This window comes from Gymnoscopelus microlampas, assembly GCF_963454915.1.
Source record: "Gymnoscopelus microlampas genome assembly, chromosome: 14".
Taxonomy (NCBI): Eukaryota; Metazoa; Chordata; class Actinopteri; order Myctophiformes; family Myctophidae; genus Gymnoscopelus; species Gymnoscopelus microlampas.
The window spans coordinates 3,573,402-3,599,736 of record NC_139951.1 but is presented as its reverse complement, the minus strand read 5'-3'; the positions used below and the strand labels follow the sequence as shown (position 1 = coordinate 3,599,736).

Here is a 26,335-nt window from a genome sequence, read left to right as displayed (position 1 = left end):
GAAGCTGCTTCTTCCTGGGGGGGGGGGGGGGGGCTAAATTAACACAGGGGAGATTAACTGACTGAACAAGCTGATGAAGAAGGCAGGCTCTATCATTGTCAGAGCCTGGACGGTACGGAGGCGGTAGCGGAGGTGAGGACAAGGAAGAAGCTATAGGCTATCAACCTCCTCCAAAATGATATACTATAGTAGTGCCTGGGTGAGGAGCAGTGGCATATGCAGATTCAACCTCCACCACAGAAGAACGACAAATTGGGTCAGGCCTTTGTGCTGGTACCCATGTAGCTATACAATGATGCCAACTGCCATTCGACCACCCGGTATTCTCTGCCATGGTCTATATCTACATTTTACATTAGATAAAAGATTTAAGATAGGATGATGAACAATATGAAATATTATCAACATTTCCTGTACAACTGTAGCTACTTACTGATGCCGCTGACTGTGCAAGGTTATTCTTCTCCTGCGTCACAGCCACCAGTTTCTCTTCCAGTGTCTTCTTCGTGGCCAGGGCAGCAGCCAGGTCAGTCTTCATCTTCTCATAGTTCTCCTTCATGTTCTGCAGCTCCTTCTCAGTCTCAGCGCTCTGTAGGAGAGGCTTGATCTTGAAGTACAGCCCCATCCATGGCCAGTTTTTCACATTGCAGAATGAGCGCACGTTGAACTGGATGGTGTAAATGGCCTCTCTGTGGAAAACAGTTTCAGTGTCAGTAATACAACTGCAGGCTGTTAATATAGCTGCTATTATTGTGTCATAGTTGTTACTATTGTTGTCGTTATTATTGCTGTTGGTATTATTGTTGTTAACCCCCAGGAAGGTAAATGCAGATGGCATCCTAGAGCCTGTTTCTGCTCAAGGTTTCTCCTCCTGTTTAAGGGGAGTTTTTGTCCATGCCACCGTCATCAAAAGCTTGCTCGGCGATTTTTACTATTTTATTATAGTGATTTTACACTCTACATGTATTTCATTCAACAGCAATGACAACGTTTACTTACAAATTTTACTTAATATTGAATTGATGTTTTCATATTACCTCCTAACCATCATCTTGACAAACTCCTTCCTCATGACGTAAGCTCGTCCGAGAGCCTGAGTCATTGTGACCAGAGCAAACAGCTTTTCATCTCGCATCTCCTCAAGGACACCCAGCAGACCAGCTTTGAAGAACACCTGAACACAATGTTACCAACACTGTAACTAAACAACCTTAAAATCTACTTTAAATCCTGGATAATGTTAAACCAGGTTCACAGTGTGTTTACCTTGGTGTGTCCAAACTTGTACTCATCATGAGGTACGTCAATGGACCCAAGAAGCTTCTCAGAGGCTTTCTTGTTGTCCATGAACGCGCCATCGGGACATGCGCTGGCATTCAGTACTTTGTACCTGTTTTTTAAAGTTCAAGGTCATTTTGCGCTGACATTCAGTACTTTGTACCTGTTTTGTAAAAGTGGGTAATTTTGTTTTAATAGGTGTGGAACTAAAAGTTGCTGGAAAAAGGAATGAATACCTCTGCTTGAAGTCAGCATAGGGGATTCTGCTTGGGAAGCCCTTTGTACAAATCCTGATGCCCTCCAGCACACCGTTACACCTCAGCTGGTGGATGACCAGGAAGTTCTCCATCAGGCCTGTAAAGATGTTGCTTCATTATTATTAGGACAAAATAGTTACACACTGGCCAAAGTTGCATTCAACGATGGCCACCTCACAATCATTTGTTTAAATGTTTATTTTCAGTGTTTACCTGGAGTCTTGGACTCGTTGGGAATCAGGCAACGCACAAAGTGAGGATGAGTGCTCCTCAGATTGGTCATCAGCATCCCCAAGTTCGCCTATTGAGACAATTATTTTTAGTAAAAAGTACGACAATATTGTACTTTCCCCCCCAACATTATATTCCTGTAAAAAATAGGCATGTCTTTTCATCATGCCTATTTTTTTTTACAGGAATATAATGTTGATAATAATGAATAAATATTCTTACCCTGAAAGCACTAGACACAGTCTGCATGGAACCACCCTTCTTCTTGCCGCCCTTCTTTGTGTTATCTGTTTACATTGGTTAGAATCATGAGTGGACAGTTTCTCCCGCATCCCTCCTTTTCTTCATTTGTTAAAGTCAACAGACATATATTTTTTGATATCCAGAATGAAAATTCCTCCCTTCTTGTAAAATTCGGAGTGTTTCTAGTATTAGGCTCAGTTGGGGGATAGATCAAATTATATTATATTATTACATTAATACACATACCTTCAGAATCAGAAGGAGGATAGAACACATTATATCATATTATTATATTAATAAACATACCTTCAGACTCAGGAGGAGGATAGAACACATTATATCATATTATAACATTAATACACATACCTTCAGAATCAGAAGGAAGATAGAACACATTATATCATATTATTATATTAATAAACATACCTTCAGGCTCAGGAGGTGGATAGAACACAGCCAGCAGTTTAACTGAAGACTTTTGGTACAGCTGAATGACTGAGTCGTTCAGGGGGTCCTTGTTCTTCTCAAGCCAGCCTGTGATGCTGTAGTCCACAGTTCCAGCGTAGTGGACCAGGGAGAAGTGAGCCTCACCCTTGCCTTTGGCCGGCTTGGGCTTCTCAAAGGCCTTGTTCTTCCCAAGATGCTGGTCAAGCAACTTTTCGGCGAAGGTTTTGTCAGAAGACTTTGGGAACATGCACTGCTCTTCAAGGATGGAGAAGATGCCCAAGGGCTTTGTAAAGGAGACAAAAGAGACAAATCACCACAAACGAAGTGCCAATGACAAAAACTATATTAACAACATGTCCATTAAAGCACAACATAATTGTATACCTTCTCAATGAGCTTAATGCAGACAGCCAAGTCCATGATAATATATAATAATATAATAATAATTGTATAACTTCTCAATCAGCTCAACGCAGACAGCCAAGTCCATGATAATATATAATAGTATAATACTAATTGTATACCTTCTCAATCAGCTCAATGCAGACAGCCAAGTCCATGATAACATATAATAGTATAATAATGATTGTATACCTTCTCAATCAGCTCAATGCAGGCAGTCAAGTCCATGATAATATATAATAGTATAATAATAATAATTGTTGTTTAAAGCCCAGCCAATAGGAACACTGAGGGGACAGGGATTAAGTAATTACAGCCTGTCTTTATTGGACCGTCTAAGGGCACCTACCAAGTTTGGGGCGTTTAGCAAGCTGGGAAGTGGAGTTAATGCTGTTTAAAGTACAGCCAATAGGTGGGGGCAGGCTAAGGGTGCGCCTGTGGCACCCACTGGGTGCCACATGTGGTCCCTGTTGTGTCTATTCTGATGGCAGACCCATGACCAGTGTTGGTGCCACGTTTGGTGCGGATCAGGGCAATGGTGCACCTCGCTGTTCCGCATGTTACATTTGTGAAGTCCGTCCACCCGCCCGTCCTCTAGACAACATAAATCATCCCGCTAATTAAATGGCTACTTAAAGTGAAACGAGATTTCTCACGTCTAGCGAGAATTTCGGTGGGGCGCATTCAAGAGAGTCACGTTGGATAGTATTCTGTCACTATGAACGTCTGATCTCACCAAAGAAAAAACAAACAAAAAAAACTATTCAAATATGCGATTTAGCGCAACGCCCATAGGCGCGCGTTTTTAGCTGTGACGGACCCGGGATGGAGTTATGACATTTTTCTACTGTACCACTCATCCTAGGATATCATAACATCATAGAAAAGGTGAGAAAACTGTGGGGAAATTCCTTTAATAAATAAATTAATAAATGTACCAAAAGTTACAAGAAAACAAAGTATGTCCTTGTTTACGGTAATGAAAGTGTTCCAAAAGTGTTACGCCGTGCGGACACGGTCACCTCGGAAAACAAGGAAGTGTTGATCAAATTTCAATCGGTTACTGCATTTCTATTTCTCGCTTCTTCGCTTCTTCACTTGAGATCAATGTTTAGCTGTAAATGACATTGTGTGTTTGTTTACATAAAATCAACTAGCGCAGGTGCACAAAATCAACTAGCACAGGTGCTCTGAGCCTTTAATTAGACAGCGGTCTGTTATTGAGCTCATCGGTCATCATCCAGAAATAACACACCGTTGAATTCAGTGATTGACCAATCAGAATTAAGCATCCAACCAAGCCGTGTAATAATATATAATAATACCTTCTCAATTAGCTCAATGCAGACAGCCAAGTCCATGCCGAAGTCAATAAGATCCCAGGGAATTCCTTCCTTCTTGTACTCTTCTTGCTCCAGAACAAACATGGTGTGGTTGAAAAACTGTTGCAGTTTCTCATTGGTGAAGTTGATGCACAGCTGCTCCAGGGTGTTGAACTGTGAGTGGAAATATCATTAGCCCAATTTCTTGTAATTGTGTAATTGTGACAAAAATAATAAGTCTCCCACTTAAAACAAGTCCATGCTTACATCAAAGATTTCAAAACCAGCGATGTCCAGCACACCAATGTAGTAGTTTCTCTGCTGCTTGGTGTCCAGCATCTCATTGATCCTAATGACCATCCAGAAGAACTCCTTCTCATAGATGGACTTGGCCAAGGCACCAACTGAGTTCATTACCTATGGAAATAGGAACGTTATTAGTAGGGGTGTGAATTACACAATTTACAATTTAGGCATTTAGCAGACGCTCTTAATCCAGAGTGATTTACAGGGGTGCAATACGTTAGTCCGACAGCGCATTCCTCCGACAGCGCAGTGCTCCGACATTAAACAGTAAACCCGAACCAAACCCGCACCCTAACCCTAACCGCACGCGGATGCCACATAGTCGGAGAAAAGGTCTGTCGGATTAACGCATGCCTCCCGATTTACAGTAAGCAAGGAAAACACGAGGTAATGCATCAAATGCATTGCATTAGTAATCTAGGATCATAGGTAAACCAAGAACCTATCATCAGTCTAAACATTATAATCTAAAACAATCTATAATCTGCACGTTGAAACAATACACTTGGATGCCAGGTCTACAGATTAACCTGGCATCTGTCTACATAACATGCCATCGAAATTACATTTAGCCTTTGCATAAGCCTGCAAGGTCATCAAGGCTAGGGCAAGTTCTACGGCAAGTTCTACGGGCTATGGAGTCTGAAGAGGTGAGTCTTCAGATTACGGCAGAAGATTGGGAGTGAGTCTGCAATGGGGAGTTTGTTCCACAGTTTGGGAGCCAGAAGGGAGAAGAGTCTGTCCCGGGTGTTTTTACAGAAGATGATTTAAGACAGTCTGGACACAACTCAAAAAGATATTAGAGTTCTAATGGTATGCTGTGTTGAGAATATAAAGTGCGTATGAAATCAGAACATGGCAATAATGTAATTTACTCACCTGTGGCACAGTCTGTCCCTTAGTGACATACTCGTTTCCAACTTTCACTCTGGGGTAGCAATACGCCTTAAGCATCTCTGCTGAGTTTATGCCCAACAGGTAGCAAATCTTGTCAGCCTCTGAAATGTTCATACAATTTGCAATTTACAATTTAGGCATTTAGCAGACGCTCTTAATCCAGAGTGTGATATACAGTAAGCAAGGTAAACACAAATGAATACATCAAATGCATAGAGATAGTAATCTAGGATCATAGGTAAACCAAATAATCATCAGTCTAAAAAACAGTATAACATATATATATATATATATATATATATATATATATATATATATATATATATATATATATATATAGTTTTTTATACCACGATTTTTGTAACCCATTCTTTTACCCAGTGCCAATTGCCTAAGCTTTAATCCTGGGTGCTACTCTCCCTCTGCCAGCTTGGGGAGAGCCCCGAACTGAGCTCATGCTTCCTTCAATGCATGAGGAGTGAGCAGGCCGCTTCTTATCACCTGACGTGGGTGGAGTTTCTCCGGAAGGGTGTAGCGCGCGGAAGGAACACATTTATTTACCATAGGGGACACAGGGAGAACATGCAAACTCAACACAGAAAGGCCCTTTCGCCAACCCCACCTAGGGTATGGGCACTGATGACGAGGCAACACGGTCTCACTCCGAAAACGTAGCCGGTTGCCTTTTTGTCAGAACCCCGCGACGGAGCCGAATGCCGTCGCTGGACGCCAGCGACGTAATTATGTGCCTTCCACGGTCACTCATAGACATTCATTGAGGTCCAAAGACGACACATTGCGCCGTCACAGGCGGGCCATTGATAATGCATTGGCATTTCAAAACGTGCGCTAAGAAGCTTGTTTGAAATGCACCAGACCACACGCCACCACCCACAAAAACCTGTAAATATTCTGAGTATTTACATACTAGTTTGGTAATTTTTCGATGAGTATTTGTTGAGAACGACACTTTTATTTAACTTTTGTATACCCGTGACGTCACGTCAGATTACTTCCGTATGACTTGATTGACAGTAGTAAAGATCCGATCAAAACTATTTATTTTAATCTAATAGATCTATATAAATGATCTGCTTGTCCACTAATCAATTATTCTGGCACTTAAATGCCTAATGTATGAACAATTCTAGCAATAAATAATTATTTGTAATTTCTTGATTCCTAGCACTCATAAAATCCCGCCTACTGCATCCGGATGTTCACCACGTCCACATACATGAAAACAAACATAACGTTTCCGTATCCGTTCTGAACCGGAAATGTGGTTATAGGCACATTTCACGTTCTGTAAAGGTTCTGGCCTTCTTTTAAAGCTTTTTGAAACAAATAGCAGCAGTCTTTTGCAGTCTCTTAGGAACAAATAGCAGCATTTATTTTTTCTCAAAATGATTTCATGTTTTTTGTAACATTTAGGACGTAAACAATCATATTGAGGGGCAGTTGTGCAGCAAAAACGTCATTACCAGTGTTGCCAGATTCTGTGAGAGAAACAAGCAACCACTGGTCTAGGAAAACAAGCCCAAAAGAAGCAACTATGGGCCACATGACTCATGAGCACTTCAAACATATACGTCAGCTGCTTGAAAATAGTAGATCTACAAGCTCACAACGTGTCGTGATGCGACGCGTTGTGAGCTTGTAGATCTGCTATTTTCAAATTCATTTTTTGGGGAAATTATAATAAGCATACCTGGCAACACTGGTATGCATATGTGCGTCTATGCCTCCCATGATGCATTGCATTGTTTTTCAACTACATCGCGGTAAGTGAAGTCTTGTTACTTTTTCATTTATTTAATAGAAATACATGTTAAATCTGCACCCCCACCACCACTAAATCATAGAACCACAACACAGGGTTGTTGCTAACATGTTAGGGTGTGTACAGTAGCAAGTTGGTTGGTCTGTATAAGTTTAAAACTGTTTTACAGTGGACATATCCCTAAGCTAACAAGCCATAACAAACAAACACAACAACATGAGCTCGGCTATTTGTGTGTGTCCCTCTTCATTTGTGTTTAGTTATGTATTCTATATGCCATGTTTGTTTGCACAACACTAAAGGCAAAACGAAATGTAATCATTGTTTGTGTTTCCCATTCTGAGTGTACAAATGGATGTTTTATTATGAATAGAATACAAAAGGATCCTATTGAGCCATAGTGCTTTCTTGTGGTTTAAGGGTTTGGCCATTTTTCATATACCCTGTGCTAAGTTTGTTTATAAACAAGCTACGTGCTTAACTGAGCTATCCAGTTTAGTAGACCTTGTATTGCGAATTTGTACTTCCATGTACTGTTATGTACTGCCATGTACTGTTCTCATGTCTTACTAAATAAAGTACATCAATCAATCAATCAATCAATCAATCAATAAAGACCAAGAGATCCTGAATATCAGTGCTTATATTGTTTAGTTACAGAACTGTAAGGGTCCATTTGGTGGCCACTGGAATATTTGATCTTAAGTATTATGCATTTATATCTTAATTTCCCTCCCCCCTTTACAGGTTTCTTTCTTTGTCATTCATCACCTTGTTCCAGTGAGTACCAACAACTTAAAACACAATAACACAACCACACATCTTTAACTCACAGCAAATACATGACAGAAATTGGAATAATGTGTGTTCAGTGTTGGACAAACTAAACAAATGTAGCACTCTATTCTACTAAGTTATTCTTTATTAAAGCTCTCTTACAAAATAAGTAGCTACACTTCTATTTGACTCTGAGTGATTGAATGAAACACAGAAATGTAAATGCTACAAATGGATGCACGTGGATAATTCTCTATGAATACCAACTGTACTCAACTCATTTGGTGTGCTGTTGAAGATGTATTGATGTAGCTTTTGTCAACCTGGTGAAGAAAATAGATAGAAACTTGAAAGCTACATCATTCTGAAAATAGTTGTAAAGGTTTTGAATGCCAGACTCTCACTTACATATGTTTTTAATTAAAACATTTGAGTACTTTATCCACCACTGGTTCTACACACCCTGCTTTCAAGTTTAGTCCCATTGTCATACAAAGTGTTTTGTTTTGTGCAGCCATTGTTCTGCAACCTGTTAAGTACTGGGAGCTGATGGTACTGTAGGTGTTGCACGCTATATGAGCAAATCAAATAACAGCATTTATTTTAATTTTATTTATTATTATTTTCTAATCAAACTGATCCCAATCCTGTTTTTTGTTTTGATCCAGATTTGAGTAGGTTTTCCTGATCTCATCAGATATCAGAGTGCTCCCAATCCTGTTTTTTGGTTTTGAACTACCCAAAATCCAATCTAGATAGGGATTAAAAGTTTTTAACTTAATGAGAATTAACACTTTACCCAATTTTATTGTAGGGTTTTATCTTAAATAGCTGATCTAAAAGCTCACAACACATTGCTATGCAACATGTTGTGAGCTTGACGATCTGCTATTTCTGAATAGCAAATTAATATAATTTGGGGTCCTTGACATTCAACATTTACGGTGCCACAGCCAGAAGAGTGTATTTGGTTCCTTCTGTACATTCTTACAATTATTATGAATAAATACATTGTGTAAAATTCTGGTTATTTTCTTTGTCTCAACAGTTCCAAAAATGACACGACCGAAGAAAAAGACATGTCCCAAATGCCAAGCCAATATGGAGGCCAGGAGGATGTCCTGTGGGACATGTTATTCTCTCCAATCAAAACCAGCAGTGGCTGCCAAAGTACTCAAGTATGGCCCAGAGTGGGCCAAAAGAATTGTTAAAGACAAGAATGTGTCTCGCCAAGTGGACAATATGTGCAGTAAGTAAAACTATACGTAGATCCTTCTAAAAAACATGTAAAAGTTGTAAGAAAATATATATTTTTACCTTGATGATTATTATATCAATACAGCTCATGAATAAATCTCAAAATATTAGAATATTACATAAGACCAATCATATAAACAATTTATAATATAGAAATATCAACCATCTTCAAGGTATGTTAATTTATGGACTCAATACAGTATTTTTAGGTTGGCTCAGACAGGGTGCCTTTTTTCCATGTGAATAATCGCATCCTGTGTGCAGTGGCCTTTATAGTGTCCCCCCCCCCAGCTGTCAGCTTATTACATGGTCTTAGCTAGGTAGGTAGGTACTTTATTCTTCCCCGAGGGGAAAGGCAGCTCTCATAGAGACATCAATAAAAACACATTAGATGAAACAAAAAAAATGAATAATAAATAAATATGCATCTAAGCATCGTCAACCTACAATATTAAGAAGACAGACCAAACACTACTCAAGAGTCCGATGGCTTGCATCCCACATCCCCCATCCTAATCAGCCTGATCAAGCCAACCAGATGAGGACTTGTACAGTCTTATTGCTGCAGGCAGAAAATATCTCCTATAGCGCTCCTTCTTGCAACTTGGGACTGACTGTTACATGTAACAGTCTGTTGCTGAAGGAGCTTTTCTGCCCTGCCACAGTAGTAGGGAAGGAGAGGGATTGTCCATGATGGCCACAGTATCCAAAGTGGTACCGAGGACAGAACCAGCTTGATTCAGCCTCCTGCTGTCGCCTTCCTTGATACTACCCCTCCAACATACCGCCGCATACAGTACTGCGCTGGCCACTACTGATTGATAGAACATGTTCAGCAGAGTCCTACACACCAAAGGAGCTGAGCCACCTCAGGAAGTAAATCTGCCCCCCGCCCTTCTTGTATAGGACATCTGTGTTCCCAGTACAGTCAAGTTTATTGTCCAATTGCATGCCCAGATGCTCTGGACTACCTCCACATCTCCCTCGATGGAAATGGGAGACAATGGGGGAGCCACCATCTTCCTAAAATGCACCACCATCTGCTTTATTTGGCAATTTTAGTAACAGGTGGTTCTGTTTGCACCACCTGACAAAGCTGTTCACCAGTCCTCTGTACTCCATCTCTTAACCTCTACTGACACATGCCACAATAGCTGAATCATATTCTGCATATTTCTGCAAAGGACAAGTTGCTGGACTTATATACTTGGCTGTCCTGTATATTGCTATTCTGTGTTAAATGTTTGTTTTTATGTGAATATAAATGAATGTGTTAGTGTCATCCACATTGGCTTTTAAATGTTTTTATTTTATTTGTTTTTGTGAGCTTGCAGATCTGGTATTTTCTGCATCCAAGTATGTCATATGTTGTAGTATAAATGAGGCTTTTAAGAGTTTCAGAAATGAATGACTTAGACGTGTTCCCAGAGAACATATAGGTTATCCCGGTCTGAATGGGTTGTGTACATTCATTGAAATTAGCCAAACTATAATTATTGTCAGCGAAGATTTGTAGTGTAGAGTGGCAACAGGAGGGGGCCTAGTATAGAGCACTTTGGAATCAACTAAGTATAGGTTTTAAGTGGTTAGGCACTTAAACCCTATATACTTTGTTGACTGGAGTCCCCCATGGATTTGTACTTGTTCCCTTTACACCCAATCACTACAGCATCACTAAAGACACATAGATTTGGCTAATTTGCCCAATTTTTGTCCACAGCTAGGCGTTTATCTTGTGCTGCTTGTTGTGACTCTGGCATAGTTGTACAACTTAACAGCATTACCCCACATTGTCATTGTTTTATAGTAAGACATTATGATGTCACGTGAAGGCTTGACCAATCATGGAGACACCTAGCCTGGGATCCAGCCTGATTCGCTACGTTCGGCGGACTTTTTTCTCTCTCTCCGCTTATCAGTCTGGAATGCCTCCTATCTCCAAGGGAGGCGGGACATGACAAACGTTTCGAGTCGTGCCGTGGCTTCTGATTGGTCTGTGGTGCGGGGCGGGACAAAAAAAACAGTGGGATCGTTGTGATTCGTCATTCGTTTGAACAACATCCAATCAGCAACGACGTTGCCTAACGTAACATATGTAGTTCCAGTGTAGTTCTGCAAAACGAGTCAATGGGGTGCGTTCCAGACTGAGAAGCGAAGAGAGAAAAAAAAGTCCGCCGAACGTAGCGAAGCAGGCTGGATACCAGGCTAGGAGACACCACCCTTTTCCCCTCTGATGGGCTATGGGCATAAACAGCCCCTCTCTGATTGGCTATGGGCATAAACACAGATGCATAGAGATTCAGAAAATGTATAGATAGATGTAAAATACTGCTGACATTTACAAAGCATCATGGCTTAATGAACTTGTCTTTTCATCCTTCAAGTTTACAAGAAATGTTCCCAGATGAAAAGGTCCCAGGTCTACCCATATAAGGAGATAACAGGGAGAAGGACAAATGAGGTAAAAAAATATAGAACCCTATCTGTCTGTGTGTGTCTCTCTCTCTCTCTCTCTACACACACACACACACACACACACACACACACACACACACACACACACACACACACACACACACACACACAGGCTACATACACACACATAGGGGACATTTCTGTTTGGTCGATTATTGCTCTATTGTAACAAAGGTTCTTGGCAATAACTGTTATACCGTTGGGACGCATGTTTATTTACTATTTAAATGGTTCCCCATTTGTAGTGAAGATGCAATTATGGGATGAGCATTTATGGGTTGTGGCCACTAAAAATGTGACAAATCAGTCAGGGGGTCAGGGTTCCTACAAGGGTTTATTAAAACAACCCACTGTTCCAGTAAGTTAACTTCACGTCACCAGGCTTTCTGCTTTTCAATAGTGTGAGGAACTGTGAGGTCATTTTACTGCTCAGTGCTCAGATCCTGTTCAGACTACTTTAACCAGTAATTTGCACAAACCAGTTCTACACAAAGAGAGGCCGTTTCTGTACCCGCTCTAGACTCCAAAAAGTCCTGATGCTATCGCACATCACAATGGTTTGATGTGCAGATGGCGATTTAATAGACATCGTCCAAGGCTAATAGTCTCACAGTGTATAGATAAAGGAAGCAGGGAGAGTATTGGAGCAAAGGTCTGACCTGCCCAGGAATCAACCTGGGGACTCAGTGTCAGGCGGTAGTATTTCCCATAACCACTTGGCTGTCGGCCCCACAGAACCATGTTAATTTGTATATTTGTCTTAAGGCTGATCATGACTGAGACAAGCAAAGGTACTAAAAATAATGGTATACCTTACCCAGTGATTTCTTATACTGTGTGTGTGTGTGTGTGTGTGTGTGTGTGTGTGTGTGTGTGTGTGTGTGTGTGTGTGTGTGTGTGTGTGTGTGTGTGTGTGTGTGTGTGTGTGTGTGTGTGTGTGTGTTTTTTTAGGGCAACAAAGAAGTGTTGGTGCATTGGGCGCCTTGTCCTGCATGGTAAGACATTTTTGATATTATTCAATTGACACTATTTGCCCTACCAGAGGCAGTTGTTTCTGGTTGATCCCACAATTCTTTCTTCCCTCTCAAATTTGCCTTACTATTTAGGAAGGTTACACCTCATCTGTGTGGTGTTGCAGACCTGCCGATGGCCCACATTTTCACATCAAAGTACGCTGGTACAACGTGTCCAGTTAAAGTAGGCAAAATGAAAAGCTGACGACCTAACTTCCAGGTGCTTTTATCTCTCTCCCTCACTCTCTGCTGTGTGCAGCTGTGTGCTGTTCAGCGTAGAGCTTAAGATCTCAGGCCGACGGGTCTGCGCGGCGAGGGCTGGGCCGGGCCCAATTGGTCACGTATTTGTCGGGCATTGGGTTGGGTCACTTTTTGCCAGATCTGAAAGGTATGGCCTACACGAGCCTTTGTCACCATTTTGTCCATACATGGTATGTCTGGTTGTGGTTATGTTTCTTCTGCATGAATAAATAGGCACAGACTACATGGTATGTCTGGTTGTGGTTAGGTTTCTTTGTCGGGTTGTGGTTAGGTTTCATCTGCATGAATAAATAGGCACAGACTACTCATGACATCACTATTATGTTACAAGTATAAATACAGATGGTATATATAAAACGTAAGACAAATATTTCAATTAGACCTTCAATGTCAAATATCCTGAAATATCGATCAATTACATTTTATAATCCATAAATTAGGGTTCCCCCTATCAGTATATCGAACAAAGTTCGATTCATTTAGCAAACCTTGCCGATGGAGTCCATTAAGAGGAAGAGGAAAAGAGAGATAGAACAGGGTACCTCCTTGACTGATGTTGATGTTGATTTGGTCTACCTCCCTAACGTCAAGGAAAAGCACCTTGATTTCTCTGAGATGAAAGGCGAAAGACGGAAAGACGAAAGTGAGGGAGACTTCACTTTCGTCTTGAGGGAGACTTTCGTCTCCCTCACTAACGAAAAGCACCTTATGTGAAGTCCGGCTTAGGTCTGGCAGAACCAGGTCTCCTGGTCTTGTTTTTATCAGGCAGGCAAGCGCAGCGCGGTATCATGATGTCTCTGTGACTATGTAAGCTGCGCTCATAACTGTGGCTGTGAGTTATGAGCTACTTGATACAGTTGAGCATGTGTGACTGTGTGTGCTGTGGCGCAACAGTTGAGCGTGTGTGTATGTGGCGGTGGCCGCTGTGGCGTCTGCATGCATGCAGTGCCCAAGTGGAGCGGAGGACATTGTTGAAACCATCCACGGTCACTTTTGTATATCCTAATAATATTATAGACGTGTGAACTTTGTAGCTATAATAGCCTGTACACCTGTTGCCTGATTTAGCGGCGGCCGTCAGCCGTGTTCTCCAGCGAGGCTCCGATGTTTATTGTTCCTTAATTAGGACGGTGCTTGCTACAAGCTGGGTTTTTGTTTATATATAAAGACAGTTGGAAAAGGGTAGAATGACTCTGTTCTTCGAATCACCAATATGTAATGACAAAAATATAAGGCTGCATGCAACAATTATACTTCTTTAGAATGTCAGGCTTCGGGCTGTGTTGGGCTCCAATTGTCAATTATGTATCGTTTCTGTCGGGCTGGGTTGGGCTGGGCTCACATATTTAGGCCCGATTAAAGCTCTAGCTCAGCGTATGGGCTTGATTGGCAGCTGCAGTCCACCGGCCTCAGCAGTTGAATTGGAAGCTTCTGTGTAATTTGCTTGTACAGCTTGAATGTACAGGAAGGTTACAAAATTCACATTGTTGGATTCTAGTAATTAATGACTGTTAGTCGACTAATGTTGTTAATGACTTCTCTTTCAGACTTCAGATATGGACTGTCTGTCACCAGTACTAGAGTAAATTGTTTTATGAGGAACTAATCTAAATTCACATCAGTCAAAATCAAAATAATGAAATTACCAGAAGTGGAATGTTGGCCGCTATGCTTCTTGTCTTATCTTTTTTACATGTAGGCATTAGGCAATAGACATACATGTGCATTAGGGCTGCATGATACTGATGCAAACACTTTTTCCCCTCGACACCAAATCTCGTCACCAAAAATTGATAATCTACAAACTCACGTCACGTCTCAGTGCGAGGCATTGTGAGGTTGTAGATCTTCTCTTAGAATGTTTCAGGTGGTTAATATAAAAATAAAAGGTGTCCCAGTGCCCCTTTTGAAGACCCATGGGATAAATGAATTTCTCTAAATAATGTATTTATACTTTACAGTGACAAAATCTGGGAAGACACATGGGAACCAGCCAAGAAGTTTCCAGAGGACAGGGCCAACCAGTAACCTCACGCCTAAAGGGTACGGTCCGATGAAAGTATGGCTGCCAGCTGATAACCCTCCCCGTATCCGCCTTCGTCTCACCCGATTGGACAGAGGTGGAAAACCAGCATCTACGCCATACTTTGAAACCACTACATCTCAGAGGACAATATTGTACTTTTACTTTGTGTTAATATTTATTTTGGAGATTTTGTTTATTATTAGAAAACATACATTAACCACTTCAGCCTTATTTCGGCCATTTGAAAATAGTCGATCTACAAGCTCACAATGGGTTGCGATGCGACACATTGTGATCTGTCTTGTAGATCTGCTATTTTCATATTACATTTGGAAACTTGAAATGGGACATTCTGCAAGATGAGCACTTTTAGTTTTGGAATACTTTGGAATACATGCCAATGCTTTTGCACTATTACTCAAGTCACATTTAACAGAGTATATTTCTACATTGCTGTATTGATTCTTTTACTTAAGTGAAACGTGAGTTCTTCCACTGCCTATTTTGTTCTGTGCAATATGTTTTCTTTGTTTCTTTCTTTGGTGTCATTAAAAGCCTTTTGCACTTTGAATGTTGTTTCTTCCAAGATGTCAATCTATACCAATCAACAGTGATATTAACTGTCTTTTGTCAATGAATGAATGTATCCTAGATATACTGGATATGAGCCAGATACTGTATGTAGGCAATACAGTGTCAGCTGCAGATAGACTATACAACTGTATGGACAGTTGTTTATTCAGACTCATTATCCAAGAAAACATATGTTTTACAAAATGAAATGAAGGTGATGCAAGGAGATACACACTTTTGATAATACATCATTTGCCAACCATGGAAACAATGAGAATTTAAAGCCATACACCCAATAACTTAATGGTTCAGACAATGATGATAGTTATCTATAAGAGGCTATGCATCATATGCCACTCATCTAGACTGTGGCAAAACAAAGCATCATGAAGCTGGAGTTTGGAAGCGCTTGTTTGGAAAATCCTCCTAACTCCTCACTCCTACTGACTCCTCATACCCTCTTTTGTGTGTAGACTGCTAGCCATGCATGAAAATCAATGTTATTTCTATATTCCTGAGGGGTTAACGTGTAGACAATAAACTGAATGGGATCCAGGATTTGAAGCCTGGAGAAGAGGAAGATGCCTCAACAAGTGTTACAGAGAATGACCTGTTTGACAGATTTGTTTTGCATCATAGCCCACAAACAAACAAGGAACAGACTGAGAGGTGTTCGGACCTTTTTGATAAAAGGTAAAATGATTGTCATTTTAAAGCCCAAACCACACCAATGATTTGCGATGCAACTCCTTGCAACTAAACAGTTTTATGGACATGTCACACCAATGCAACTCCTTGGAACTGCCATTGGGGATAATGGTTGCGAGCAGTTGCAAGTAGTTGCATGAAACCGTTTGGTTGCAAGGAGTTGCATCATGCTAGCCAGGGGAATGAGGCTTAGGCTTAGGTAACCCTAACCTAACCCTAAACTACGTATCAGCTCCAACATGTAGTTTTCCTAATTGTAATGGATGACTATGTAAGTAAGGCACACATCAATATCTCAAACACATTTGGTTACTAAATAATTCCTGAAACATCTGTTTGACTGATTTTATCTAGGATGGCTCTGAAATGGTCTGAGAATGTATGACTGTTAGACTCATAGCTTGGAAGGAGATGGACATTAAACTTTGTCATAGGTCAACAGCAAATCCATAATTTGAAAGGCCTTGCCCTACATAGAAACATATTTCATTGTAAATATTATGGGTTGTTCCTGCTCATCACAGGTGCCCTTTGAACATTGTTCAAAGGGCAATAGACGATCTACAAGATCACAACGGGTTGCCGATGCTACTCATTTGAGCTTGTGTGAATCGGTTATTTCAGGCACAGTCCTATGTGTTATTATGGATCCCATCAACGTTATAGGATAGACCCGCCTCACCTGTGTCTTGATTGGCTCCTTGGCAGGCCTAGTTGTACTGAGGTTAGGGTTATGGTAAGGTTTAGGCATAGTCTTACTGAGGTTAAGGGTTAAGGTGCAGGTCAAGGGTATGCTTGTGACATCATTGTACCTGGAAGTTATGCATGAACGTCTATTGAGTGGCAAAATACAGCGTCAGTAGGAGTTTCCCAATGAGCTCTTCCAAACTCCAATGCTTCATGATGCTTTATGTTTTGGCACTCAGTGTAGATGAGTGGCATATGATGCCTACCCTTTATTACTTTTTTAAAAATTATTTGTTTTTGGGCTTTTATGCCTTTATTGATAGGACAGTATAGGCTGACAGGAAATGGGGAGAGAGATGGGGGGCGACACACAGCAAAGGCCGCCAGGATCGGGACTCCAACCCGCGACACGCTGCCAGGCATCAGAGCCTATGTGGTATGCACCTGGACCGCTAAGCCAGCACGCACCCCATACCCTCTATTACTTTATTAGTCTATTACACTATTACACTACTACACTATTACACTATTACACTAACCTTGGTGTCATGTTTGACACAGAGCTGTATTTTGACATTCCCAGGCCCCATGTGGCCAGCTTTCTGATACTCATTACTTTCATATACACCCACCTTGGTAACACTTGCTATGCATAATGTCTTATAACAGGGGTCTTCAACGTTTTCATCCCAAGGACCCCCTAGCTGAGAGAGAGATGAAGCAGGGACCTCCATACATTGCATACAATTGTGTTGCAGATTAAACGTTTTCATAGATTTCATAGATAGCTTCATTGACTATCATCAGTGCTGTGTAAATTAATATTTTTGGTTCATTTCATACATTTAACCACTTAAACATTCAATACTTGGTACTTGATTTGCTTCTTTTGCCCTCGACACCAAACCACTTTGCCGAAAATAGCCGATCTACAAGCTCACAACGCCTTGCAGCGTGAGGCGTTGTGAGCATGTAGATCTGCTATTTTCAGCTAATGTTCATAAGAATAGAGATGCTAGGGTTCAGGTTATTAATGTAAAAAAAAAAGATCCTATCACAAAGATTTGCCGGACCCCCTGGAGTAACTCTGAGGACACACTAGGGGTCCCGGGCCCCTTTATAAGACCCCTGTCTTATAAGCATAGTTATAATGCATTATAATCTGCTTATGAGTGCTACTATACTATTACACTGTACTATTACAGATTCATGGAATGTATTGTTGTAGTATATTCCCACTGCCAGCTAAAGCCAGTAATCACCTTTAAATGTAATATTTTGGCATCATGTGGTAATAGGCTGGTCTACAATGATTCACATAAAATATGTTTATTGTGCTCCAGAAATGTCCCAACTCTCCACCTTGAATGTCCACACATTTTGTCCTTCAGCTAGTGGGAATGAAAGCATGACTTGCGGTTTTGTATGAACAAAAATGTTCTGTGAACAAAATGCTTCATAAGAACATTCAACGGACATTTACTGAAAAATGTATTACTTGCATAGAATACAAACAATACACGAAGGCATTTCCTGGTGTTCTATAAGTAGCTTTAACTATCTTTTAATCAGAATCAGTGTTATTGGCACATTACATCAGTTACATCATTACGTCAGTTGCCCAGAGGCAGCACAGTCAGCCAGCAGTTACAAGATGACAGATACACAACAAGGACTGTCAGATACAGCAATAGAGATGAATACATTCCAGAAGGACCAATATAAGGAGGAGGCAATGGAATAACAAGGAAGGTTTAACTGCCTTTTATTAAGGTGCAGAGAACTATATATCAGACAGCATTTCCGTGTGAATCACACCTTCATATGGTCCAGAAGTACCATCAATAATAAACAGTATACAATATATACAAACATGTACCCTGCAAAACACAGATCACATTCGCACAATGGAAAAGAAGCCCCTGGGCCTTTTTATTTTATTTTTTTGTCATTACATTAGCATAAACGTACTGTACTGCCTGTACTGTTAAAAGTATTAACAGGAAAAGGGACCACTTCACCCATTCATACAAACATACAAACACTTCAGAAGCATTTCACCTGCCCCTGCTACTGTTCTCACAAAGACACAAAGGGACCCGCACACAGAACACATTCAAATGCATACTTCCCATTTTCTCAAATTCTAAGCCTGTGCACTAAAAAGGTCTGGCACAGACATTATCCTCTCAAACATCAAATGCGTAAATGTATGAAGCAGTCAGGATGTAACCATGTCCATTATGGTCATATAGTGGCCTACCTGCAGCACACACTGTGCAATCGACATACGTTTGTACTATAGCACAAAACACTGGTCAGTGGTCAGCATGCAAGCTGATGTAACAAGTTTTGGTGAACGGTTACGGAAAGCAAAAAAACGTTGTCATCCTGTACAACCAACCATCCAAAATATATTTTGGGTATATGGAATGTGTTCCAGGGCCACAAGAAAACTACACATTTGGCCCACAGGACTCCAGTTCTATAGACGGGTTTCATGTTTGTAAACATTGAGAGGATATGACCGCGCAGAGGAGGGGGTAAGCCTATGGGTGCGTTTGGAAATTACGCACCGGAGCACACTCGCCTATTAGTTTGTATTGGCCAGTGCGCTCACTGCCGCTCAGGGCTGTATTTTCGAACGCGCCTTTCCCCCAGGCATGCGCAGATTGCGCATTCTGCTCTGTGATGACGTCGCGCGGAAATCCGTCTATATCACTGGTTTAGATGGATGTTTACTATGATATCATGCTCTTGAAATATATATCTTATTTGAGGGGTTGACACTAAGGTGTCAGAGGCATTTGCCTGTCGGGCAAGGACAGGTCATGTTCTACTTTCCCAAAGGTCATTATGGAATGATACGTAACATTTTGATTACCGTTCATTTTTTACTTTCTGGGGCTGTGCGATAACAAATGTCATACCTCAATCTTTAAGCAAAATACATACATAGCTATGACTATGGGTTCACACTTGCCATTTTATATTTTTAAGTGTAGCAACAGTGAGAACAGCACATTATAGGCAAACAGTGCTCTTATTTTACATTCCACAGACCAGAAGAAAGAGTGCTCTGGCCACGTTCAGGTGTTTAGGCAGATATTGTGATGATTCCGTTGGCGTCCGCTCTCAAACAGCGGAGAGGGGACGTGCTCTCTGCATCCTCATACGTTCTTCATAAATGGTTGGATTGTGTTCCTTGCTGAGGGCCAGAGTCAATGGCCTCCTCTCTCCTTCTCCTACCCCATGCTCCATCTGACACAACACAGCCCTGCTGTCCCCAGTCGGGCAACCTGAAAGCAAACTCCACCTGACAGAAAGTTTTATTTACCTGCCAGGGGCAGTTTAGTAGTCCGCAAAGGGGAACAATCCACACAAATCGTGGTAATCCAACATTGGGAAAGTAGTCCATCAAAGTGGTCCAGTGTGGCTGTAAAAAAAGGCCTGTAGGTAGGAGTGGTTGAGAGAGAGCGAGATAGACATGACCAGAGGAGAGCCAAATGAAATGGTCTGCAATGGTTGCCTATTCCAATTCGTCCTCAGACATGTCTGAGTCACTGTCATCATCATCAGCATCATCTGTGTTGTCCAAAAAGGTGACGTTCTCTGCATCAGTTCATCAACTTGCATGTAATGTTCCCATGCCAGCATCATCCCTTTTCGGTTTTCCCACTGCTTACGGAGGATTATGCACTGCAGTCCTTTCAGACCCTCGAAACTTAGTTTCCACGGTGAGCCTTGGGGTAGAACACAAGACAAAACCTGTGTTAGTAACAGTCATCAGTGGTATGTATTATATTCATGAAATATTGTAACACTTGCTATGCATCCCATGCCTATAATGTGTTATAAACATACTTATACAGTTGTAAGTATAGCACTCATGAATAATGCCTTATAACAATAACAATAACACATTAGAGATTTGTATAATGACGTATAAGGCCATGTAAAATTAATTGGAGTAAGCTTCTAAAACTATAGTTACAGTTATAAGCAATCATAACTGCAATCATAAACCATTGTATGATGACACTTCCTAAGAATCCCATCTTAATTCTCATAGTAGTAATGCTTTATAATCACGCTTATAATGCATTATAATATTTGTTAAAATCCATTATACTGTCATAACTGTCTATGCAAGATCATAGAGACCTATAATACTTGACCTTAAGTCACCTTATAAGGGCCGATGCGTACTCCACTTTTAGAGCAGAGTTAAAATCGGTTTGGCTCTGTCCAAACAACGTCATTCAGAGGTTCGAAGGGTGCTGCCGAGATGTTGTGACACCCGAAACGAACCGATTTAAACTCGGCTCTAAAAGTGGAATATGCATCAGCCCCAAGTCATCATGTAATGCTATTTGTGTTATGATAACTGTTAAAATGCATTAAGATTATTTTGTGGGTGTTTATTATTATAATTATACAGTGTTATACGCAGATTAGAATATATTAGAAGTATGTTTATAATGAATTATAGACATGGAATGCATAGCAGTTGTTACAAAAATAATTTATTGCAAATACATACTCATTGGCCCAGAAGAAAAACTGCACGACAGCTCCTTCAGGTCATGGTCATACGCTGAAAGACTTTTCCAGTGATGTTCCATCTCAGTCACCAGGATTTTCTTCTCCTCTGTGAGTCGCCTTCCTGCCATGATGACGTCATAACGCCCGTCTCTTTGTTCTGAGATCGACAGAATCTGGAATGCATTTATGACAAAGATTCACAGGGAAAATGAGCAGTGTTAGCCACTTAGACACTTGTAAACACACCACTCAAAGTTGCCTCTCCCAAACTCAACAAGCAAGTGTGTATATTATGTGGAATTATGGGTCAGATTTGTTGGAAGCAGTCAACAGACTAGTGTACATACCACTGTGATGAAGCTGCCATGGCCATGCTGTATCAACAGATATGATGGTTTCCATGCTCAGGTGTTCTGCGCTAGGAACCAACCTGTTGTACTGTTCTACAACAGAAGCTAGGATCTCCTTCTCCTTCCTCATCTGTCGAAGGATCCTGGCACGAGCTTTTGTTCCGTCAGTGTCTTTATGCAGACGCTGAGACCTCCTTTTGAGCCCAAGCACCAGCATCTCTATCCTATTGGCCAAGGCATCAGGCTCATCAGCAGTAGTTGTTGGTGCTGCAGAAGAGAGGAAATAGGTGGGTACAAAACCACAGTATAAGACACAAGGATTAGGAACCCAATGTCAGTGAACTCCAGGTAACGTGACCATATCACCCCCATCTTAGCTGTCTTCACTGGTTACCCGTTCGATTTTAAGTTTTGACTTATAACTTTTAAAGCTGTGAGCAAATAATATGTGCATTAACAATAATCAATTCCTCACCTTCTGCCCACTCCTTCACCCAATCCTCCAACTGGCTCTCTGACACTGCTAATTCCACCTTTAGGGATTCCAGGTTCTGCTGTTGGCTTTGAAGACCTTTAACGGCCTACAATGACAAAGAATCAAAGACAAGAAAACAAATGTTGTCTCATACACGTAAAATACTGCCACATGTAATATTAAAAATCTTAAAGAACATCACTGATATCATTACCTTCTGATATTGGCGAGACAGCGATGTGGCTCAAACTGTACAACTTCCCACTGAAAGTAGCTCTTCTGGAAGGCATCTGTTGAGATCTTCCCTGTCTATTTCAAAATAAGGATATCAACAGTTTATAATGGGCAGGCAATAAATAAGAAACAAATTCAATGCACATGACAAAAAGAAAAAATATATACTGTTGGCTAACTAAATTAAATACTCACACGGCCAAAGTGAACAGTTCGCTGATCAAGCATTCTTAAAAATGCCTGGCAGGACAGTCCTGGTGCAGCCATCTCTGTGGCATAAACTGTTGCGAAATTAAGTGTAGCAGGCCAGCAGTTACTGCAAATGAGATCGTCCACTCCAGCAGTCCAAGTGGCTTGGCATGACTCGCAACTCAGGTCAGGCATGCTGAGATCATATCGCCCTAGAAAATCAAAGACACGCACACTGTAATGTAAAACCTAGCATGGCATAAATTAGTCAATAGGCATACGTTTGATTTCATAAATACACCTATGACAAGCCTTGTGGGTAAGTAAAAATACCAAGTAAAAATATATTTTTAAGATGCTTTAAAAAAAAAAAAAAATCCTTACCATCCATTGTGATCACAGCAACAGCCTTTCCTGGGTTGACCCTCAATGCCTCCGATGCACAACCACAGATATTTGCAGGTATCCGCACAGGTACAAAGCACTCTGAAAAAGATCATTTGTGTCCAATAGGAAATAGAACATTACGATTGCTGGAACCACTTGAAGAGACTGAAAGAAGAGTGAGAAAGGTTAAAAAGATTCCATGACCGTAAGACAGGACAAAAAAATGCATTGTTTAGTGGTCAAAGTAATGAGATTAATGAGTCAGAGAGGATATGATATGGTGTACTCACAAACAAGAACTTACCACAACGGCAATGAGCCTCATCTACAATGCAGGTGGTTGGAGGCAAAGGCTGGAAGAACCCTGCATTCATGGCATCCCTGTTGTGCATCACGTTTCTAGTGTCTGTGTGCGTTTTGATGTCACATTCGGCACACAGGAATGGCCGTGGTTCACAGCCATGACAGCAGACAGCAGCTGGACTGATGGCACACTGTTGGCACATGTGTGTGCCTACATGTGCCCTCGCTGCAACGCGGTTAATCAGCCAGGGTCTCTCTGCCCGCCATCTCTCTAAAAGAGAGTGGTTCCGCGTACTCCAGTCGGAGGAAGCCTGGAGAGGAGCTGGGGTTGGTGCTTCCTCGATGTCAGCCGATGCAACGCTCAGGGAGTGCTGGAGCTCTTGTATGAAACGCTCTGTTAAGATAGTATGGGATATTGAAAAACAACATTAGGTTATGTTTTACATTTACAATATAAAAAGTATAATAATGGCTGTGAAAAGGTTAGTTGCACATTTATTCTGGTAAATGTGCAATACAAACATATAATTAACATTCAAACTCATTGACAGATTATTAGAATATATCATGAACATATTGCTTTGCACTAATGAAATACACACCAACGGCATTTGGAGCAAAGGAGACCTCAGCATTAGTGTGCTAACTATATAACTACACTATCCTATTTGCTGTAACACTAGTGTCAGCCTGGTTATTATCATGAGGACTATTAGACTTTTCCCAAACCATAACGTGGACAGTTCAGTCGCCTATGAATATGCAATCAAATAGGAATGATTGCTGTAGGTTGATTTAAAAAAATGTCTAGCTGTCCATTGGCAAGGCACTCAGGACATCTTTTTTAAAGGAAGCCTTATCAAGTTAAATGTTGTTATATCCACAGTGATTTTCAATGTTTATTACATTCACACACATCAACACAGACGGCAAAGCAAGGCACCAATCTGCTCATCAGGAGCAGTTAGGGGTTCAGTGTCTTGCCCAAAGTCAAGTGGACACTTCACATGCTCTGAAAATGTATGCGATCCACACATATGACCACTGAACATGGCAGCTGAGATAGGCTGCCGGGTTTAGTGGTCAGATGGGTGGATCGCAAAAGCTTTTGAAATTTTAAAGTGGATTTTATAATCGGCCTCAGGTCTAAATGAGTTAATGGTATAACAATACTGACCCTGATTTCTGGTTGATCCTGGCAGGGATGACATTTCTATTGCTGTCTCTCTTTTTCCACCTTACGGTTGGTCCAGGTGCCTTTGCCTTCTTCGCTGGAGTTGGTGGTGCTCTCCATTGTGACTCTGGAGGAATCAAGGCATTTAGACTTCTGGCCACAGCTGCCGCTTTTGCGGCATTTAAACTCCTTTCAAGTTCCGTAACCATGGCTTTTGGATCACTCATGGTGACGGGTAACAACAAATAACAGACAAAGACAATGATAAGACAAACAAGGGTAAACACACACACACACACACACACACACACACACACACACACACACACACACACACACACACACACACACACACACACACACACACACTAAGAGAAAGGTGTGGGGGGGGGGGGGGGGAGAGAGAGAGTGCGAGAGAGAGAGAGAGTGGCTCTTAAAAGTGCCTTTTGGGTTGTTTGTTTGTTTGTTTGTTTGTTTAGGAGAGTTTGGTTGGAAGGATCTGTAAGAGAAAGCAACATATTCAGAATTACAATGAACAAAAGGAGAAACAGCCCTAAACCAGATATACAGAATCTTATACTTGCCCAAAAACACATCACGATACCTTTAATAGCTGCATACACTGAAATCCTGAGATAAACTCTGAGAGTGTACAGAACCGAATAGAACAGGGGTCTTCAACGTTTTCAGGCCAAGGACCCCCTAGCTGAGAGAGAGATGAAGCAGGGACCCCCTCTATATTGTATAAAATTGTGTTTCAGATTAAACTTTTTTGGTTTACTTTGTCTGCTTTTTCCCCCTCTATACATATAGCCTCTTTGCCAAAAAATAGCCGATCTACAAGCTCTCAAGCGCGAGGCGTTGAGAGCTTGTAGATCTGCTATTTTCGGCTAATGTTCCCCTCAGAAAAGGAATTATAGGGTTCAAGTGGTTAATGTAAAAAAAAATCCTATCACACAAAGATTTGGCGGACCCCCCTATAGTAGCTCTAAGGACCCCCTGTTGAAGACCCCTGGAATAGACCCTTATAGACCATATCCACACAGCGGCCATATTGCCAATGAAATGCCACCCCAGTTGCCACAGCAACGCAATGTTAAATTCCAAAATGGCCGCCGTGTGAATATGGACTATGGCAGTGGTTCTGGTTCTGGCTTTTCATGTGAAGCGCCCCAAATTAATATGTAACATATCAGTTTTAAGAAATAGATCCATAAGCTCACAACACGTCACATCGCAATGCTTTGTGAGCTTTTTGATCAGCTACTTTCGAATATCCAAACAACAACAACATTAACATCATAATACATTTAAATTAAGTGATTAAATAGTTCCTGTTTTAAAAAAATCTTTATTTAACTCCTGGTACCAGCTTTATAGTTGAATCCTCTGCCCCCCGCCCCCACCCATCTTCTCTTATTCAACTGACCTTTATCCCAACATGTTTTGCATTGCACCTCTGTATGGTATATATAATATGACTGTTCAATTGAGTACAATGGACCAAAATGTAAACAAGCCCCTGGGGCTTATTGTGTTCATATTTTAGCATAACATTTGACTGTACTACTAGTACTGATTGATTAATTGATTTAATACTTTATTAGCAGTACAGGACAGTAAAGTTCTATAGGATTTAAACCACAAGAAAGCACTATGGCTCAATAGGATCCTTTTGTATTCTATTCATAATAAAACATCCATTTGTACACTCAGAATGGGAAACACAAACAAT

At 41.0% G+C, this 26,335-nt stretch overlaps 2 protein-coding genes and 1 long non-coding RNA gene across 3 annotated transcripts in view; 1 reads left to right on the top strand and 2 right to left on the bottom strand.

The window, feature by feature from the left end:
* The window catches only part of LOC311060930 (myosin heavy chain, fast skeletal muscle-like), a 39,968-nt gene that overhangs the window by 7,123 nt on the left and 6,510 nt on the right, over window positions 1–26,335 (bottom strand). Inside the window, exons 13-22 of the mRNA XM_084079331.1 lie at window positions 5,366–5,484; window positions 4,448–4,597; window positions 4,184–4,354; window positions 2,436–2,739; window positions 1,989–2,053; window positions 1,749–1,836; window positions 1,515–1,632; window positions 1,267–1,390; window positions 1,038–1,174; window positions 434–689 (exon numbers count right to left, since the gene is read on the bottom strand). Of these exons, the coding sequence (XP_083935457.1) occupies window positions 434–689; window positions 1,038–1,174; window positions 1,267–1,390; window positions 1,515–1,632; window positions 1,749–1,836; window positions 1,989–2,053; window positions 2,436–2,739; window positions 4,184–4,354; window positions 4,448–4,597; window positions 5,366–5,484 (1,532 nt within the window). The remainder of the gene's footprint in view (window positions 1–433; window positions 690–1,037; window positions 1,175–1,266; window positions 1,391–1,514; window positions 1,633–1,748; window positions 1,837–1,988; window positions 2,054–2,435; window positions 2,740–4,183; window positions 4,355–4,447; window positions 4,598–5,365; window positions 5,485–26,335) is intronic.
* Window positions 7,161–15,546, top strand: LOC311060928 (uncharacterized protein). Its single transcript, XM_084079329.1, has 6 exons — window positions 7,161–7,167; window positions 7,914–7,946; window positions 8,992–9,192; window positions 11,585–11,661; window positions 12,627–12,670; window positions 14,911–15,546. The coding sequence occupies exons 3-6, from the start codon at window positions 9,000–9,002 to the stop codon at window positions 14,975–14,977; spliced, it is 381 nt and encodes a 126-aa protein (XP_083935455.1). The 5' UTR covers window positions 7,161–7,167; window positions 7,914–7,946; window positions 8,992–8,999; the 3' UTR covers window positions 14,978–15,546.
* Window positions 19,729–22,812, bottom strand: LOC311060931. The gene is made up of 6 exons (XR_014602338.1): window positions 22,743–22,812; window positions 22,528–22,622; window positions 22,314–22,419; window positions 21,836–22,105; window positions 21,487–21,661; window positions 19,729–20,686 (listed from the first exon to the last, which is right to left on the bottom strand). It is a non-coding gene; the product is annotated as an uncharacterized lncRNA (long non-coding RNA).

Bases quoted from the DNA above. Each gene is read 5' to 3' on its own strand.
- LOC311060928 (XM_084079329.1), top strand. From the start codon at position 9,000: ATGACACGACCGAAGAAAAAGACATGTCCCAAATGCCAAGCCAATATG. The intron at 11,662-12,626 runs GTAAAAAAATAT...GTGTTTTTTTAG, and splicing joins CAGGGAGAAGGACAAATGAG to GGCAACAAAGAAGTGTTGGT. The intron at 12,671-14,910 runs GTAAGACATTTT...TATACTTTACAG, and splicing joins TGGGCGCCTTGTCCTGCATG to TGACAAAATCTGGGAAGACA.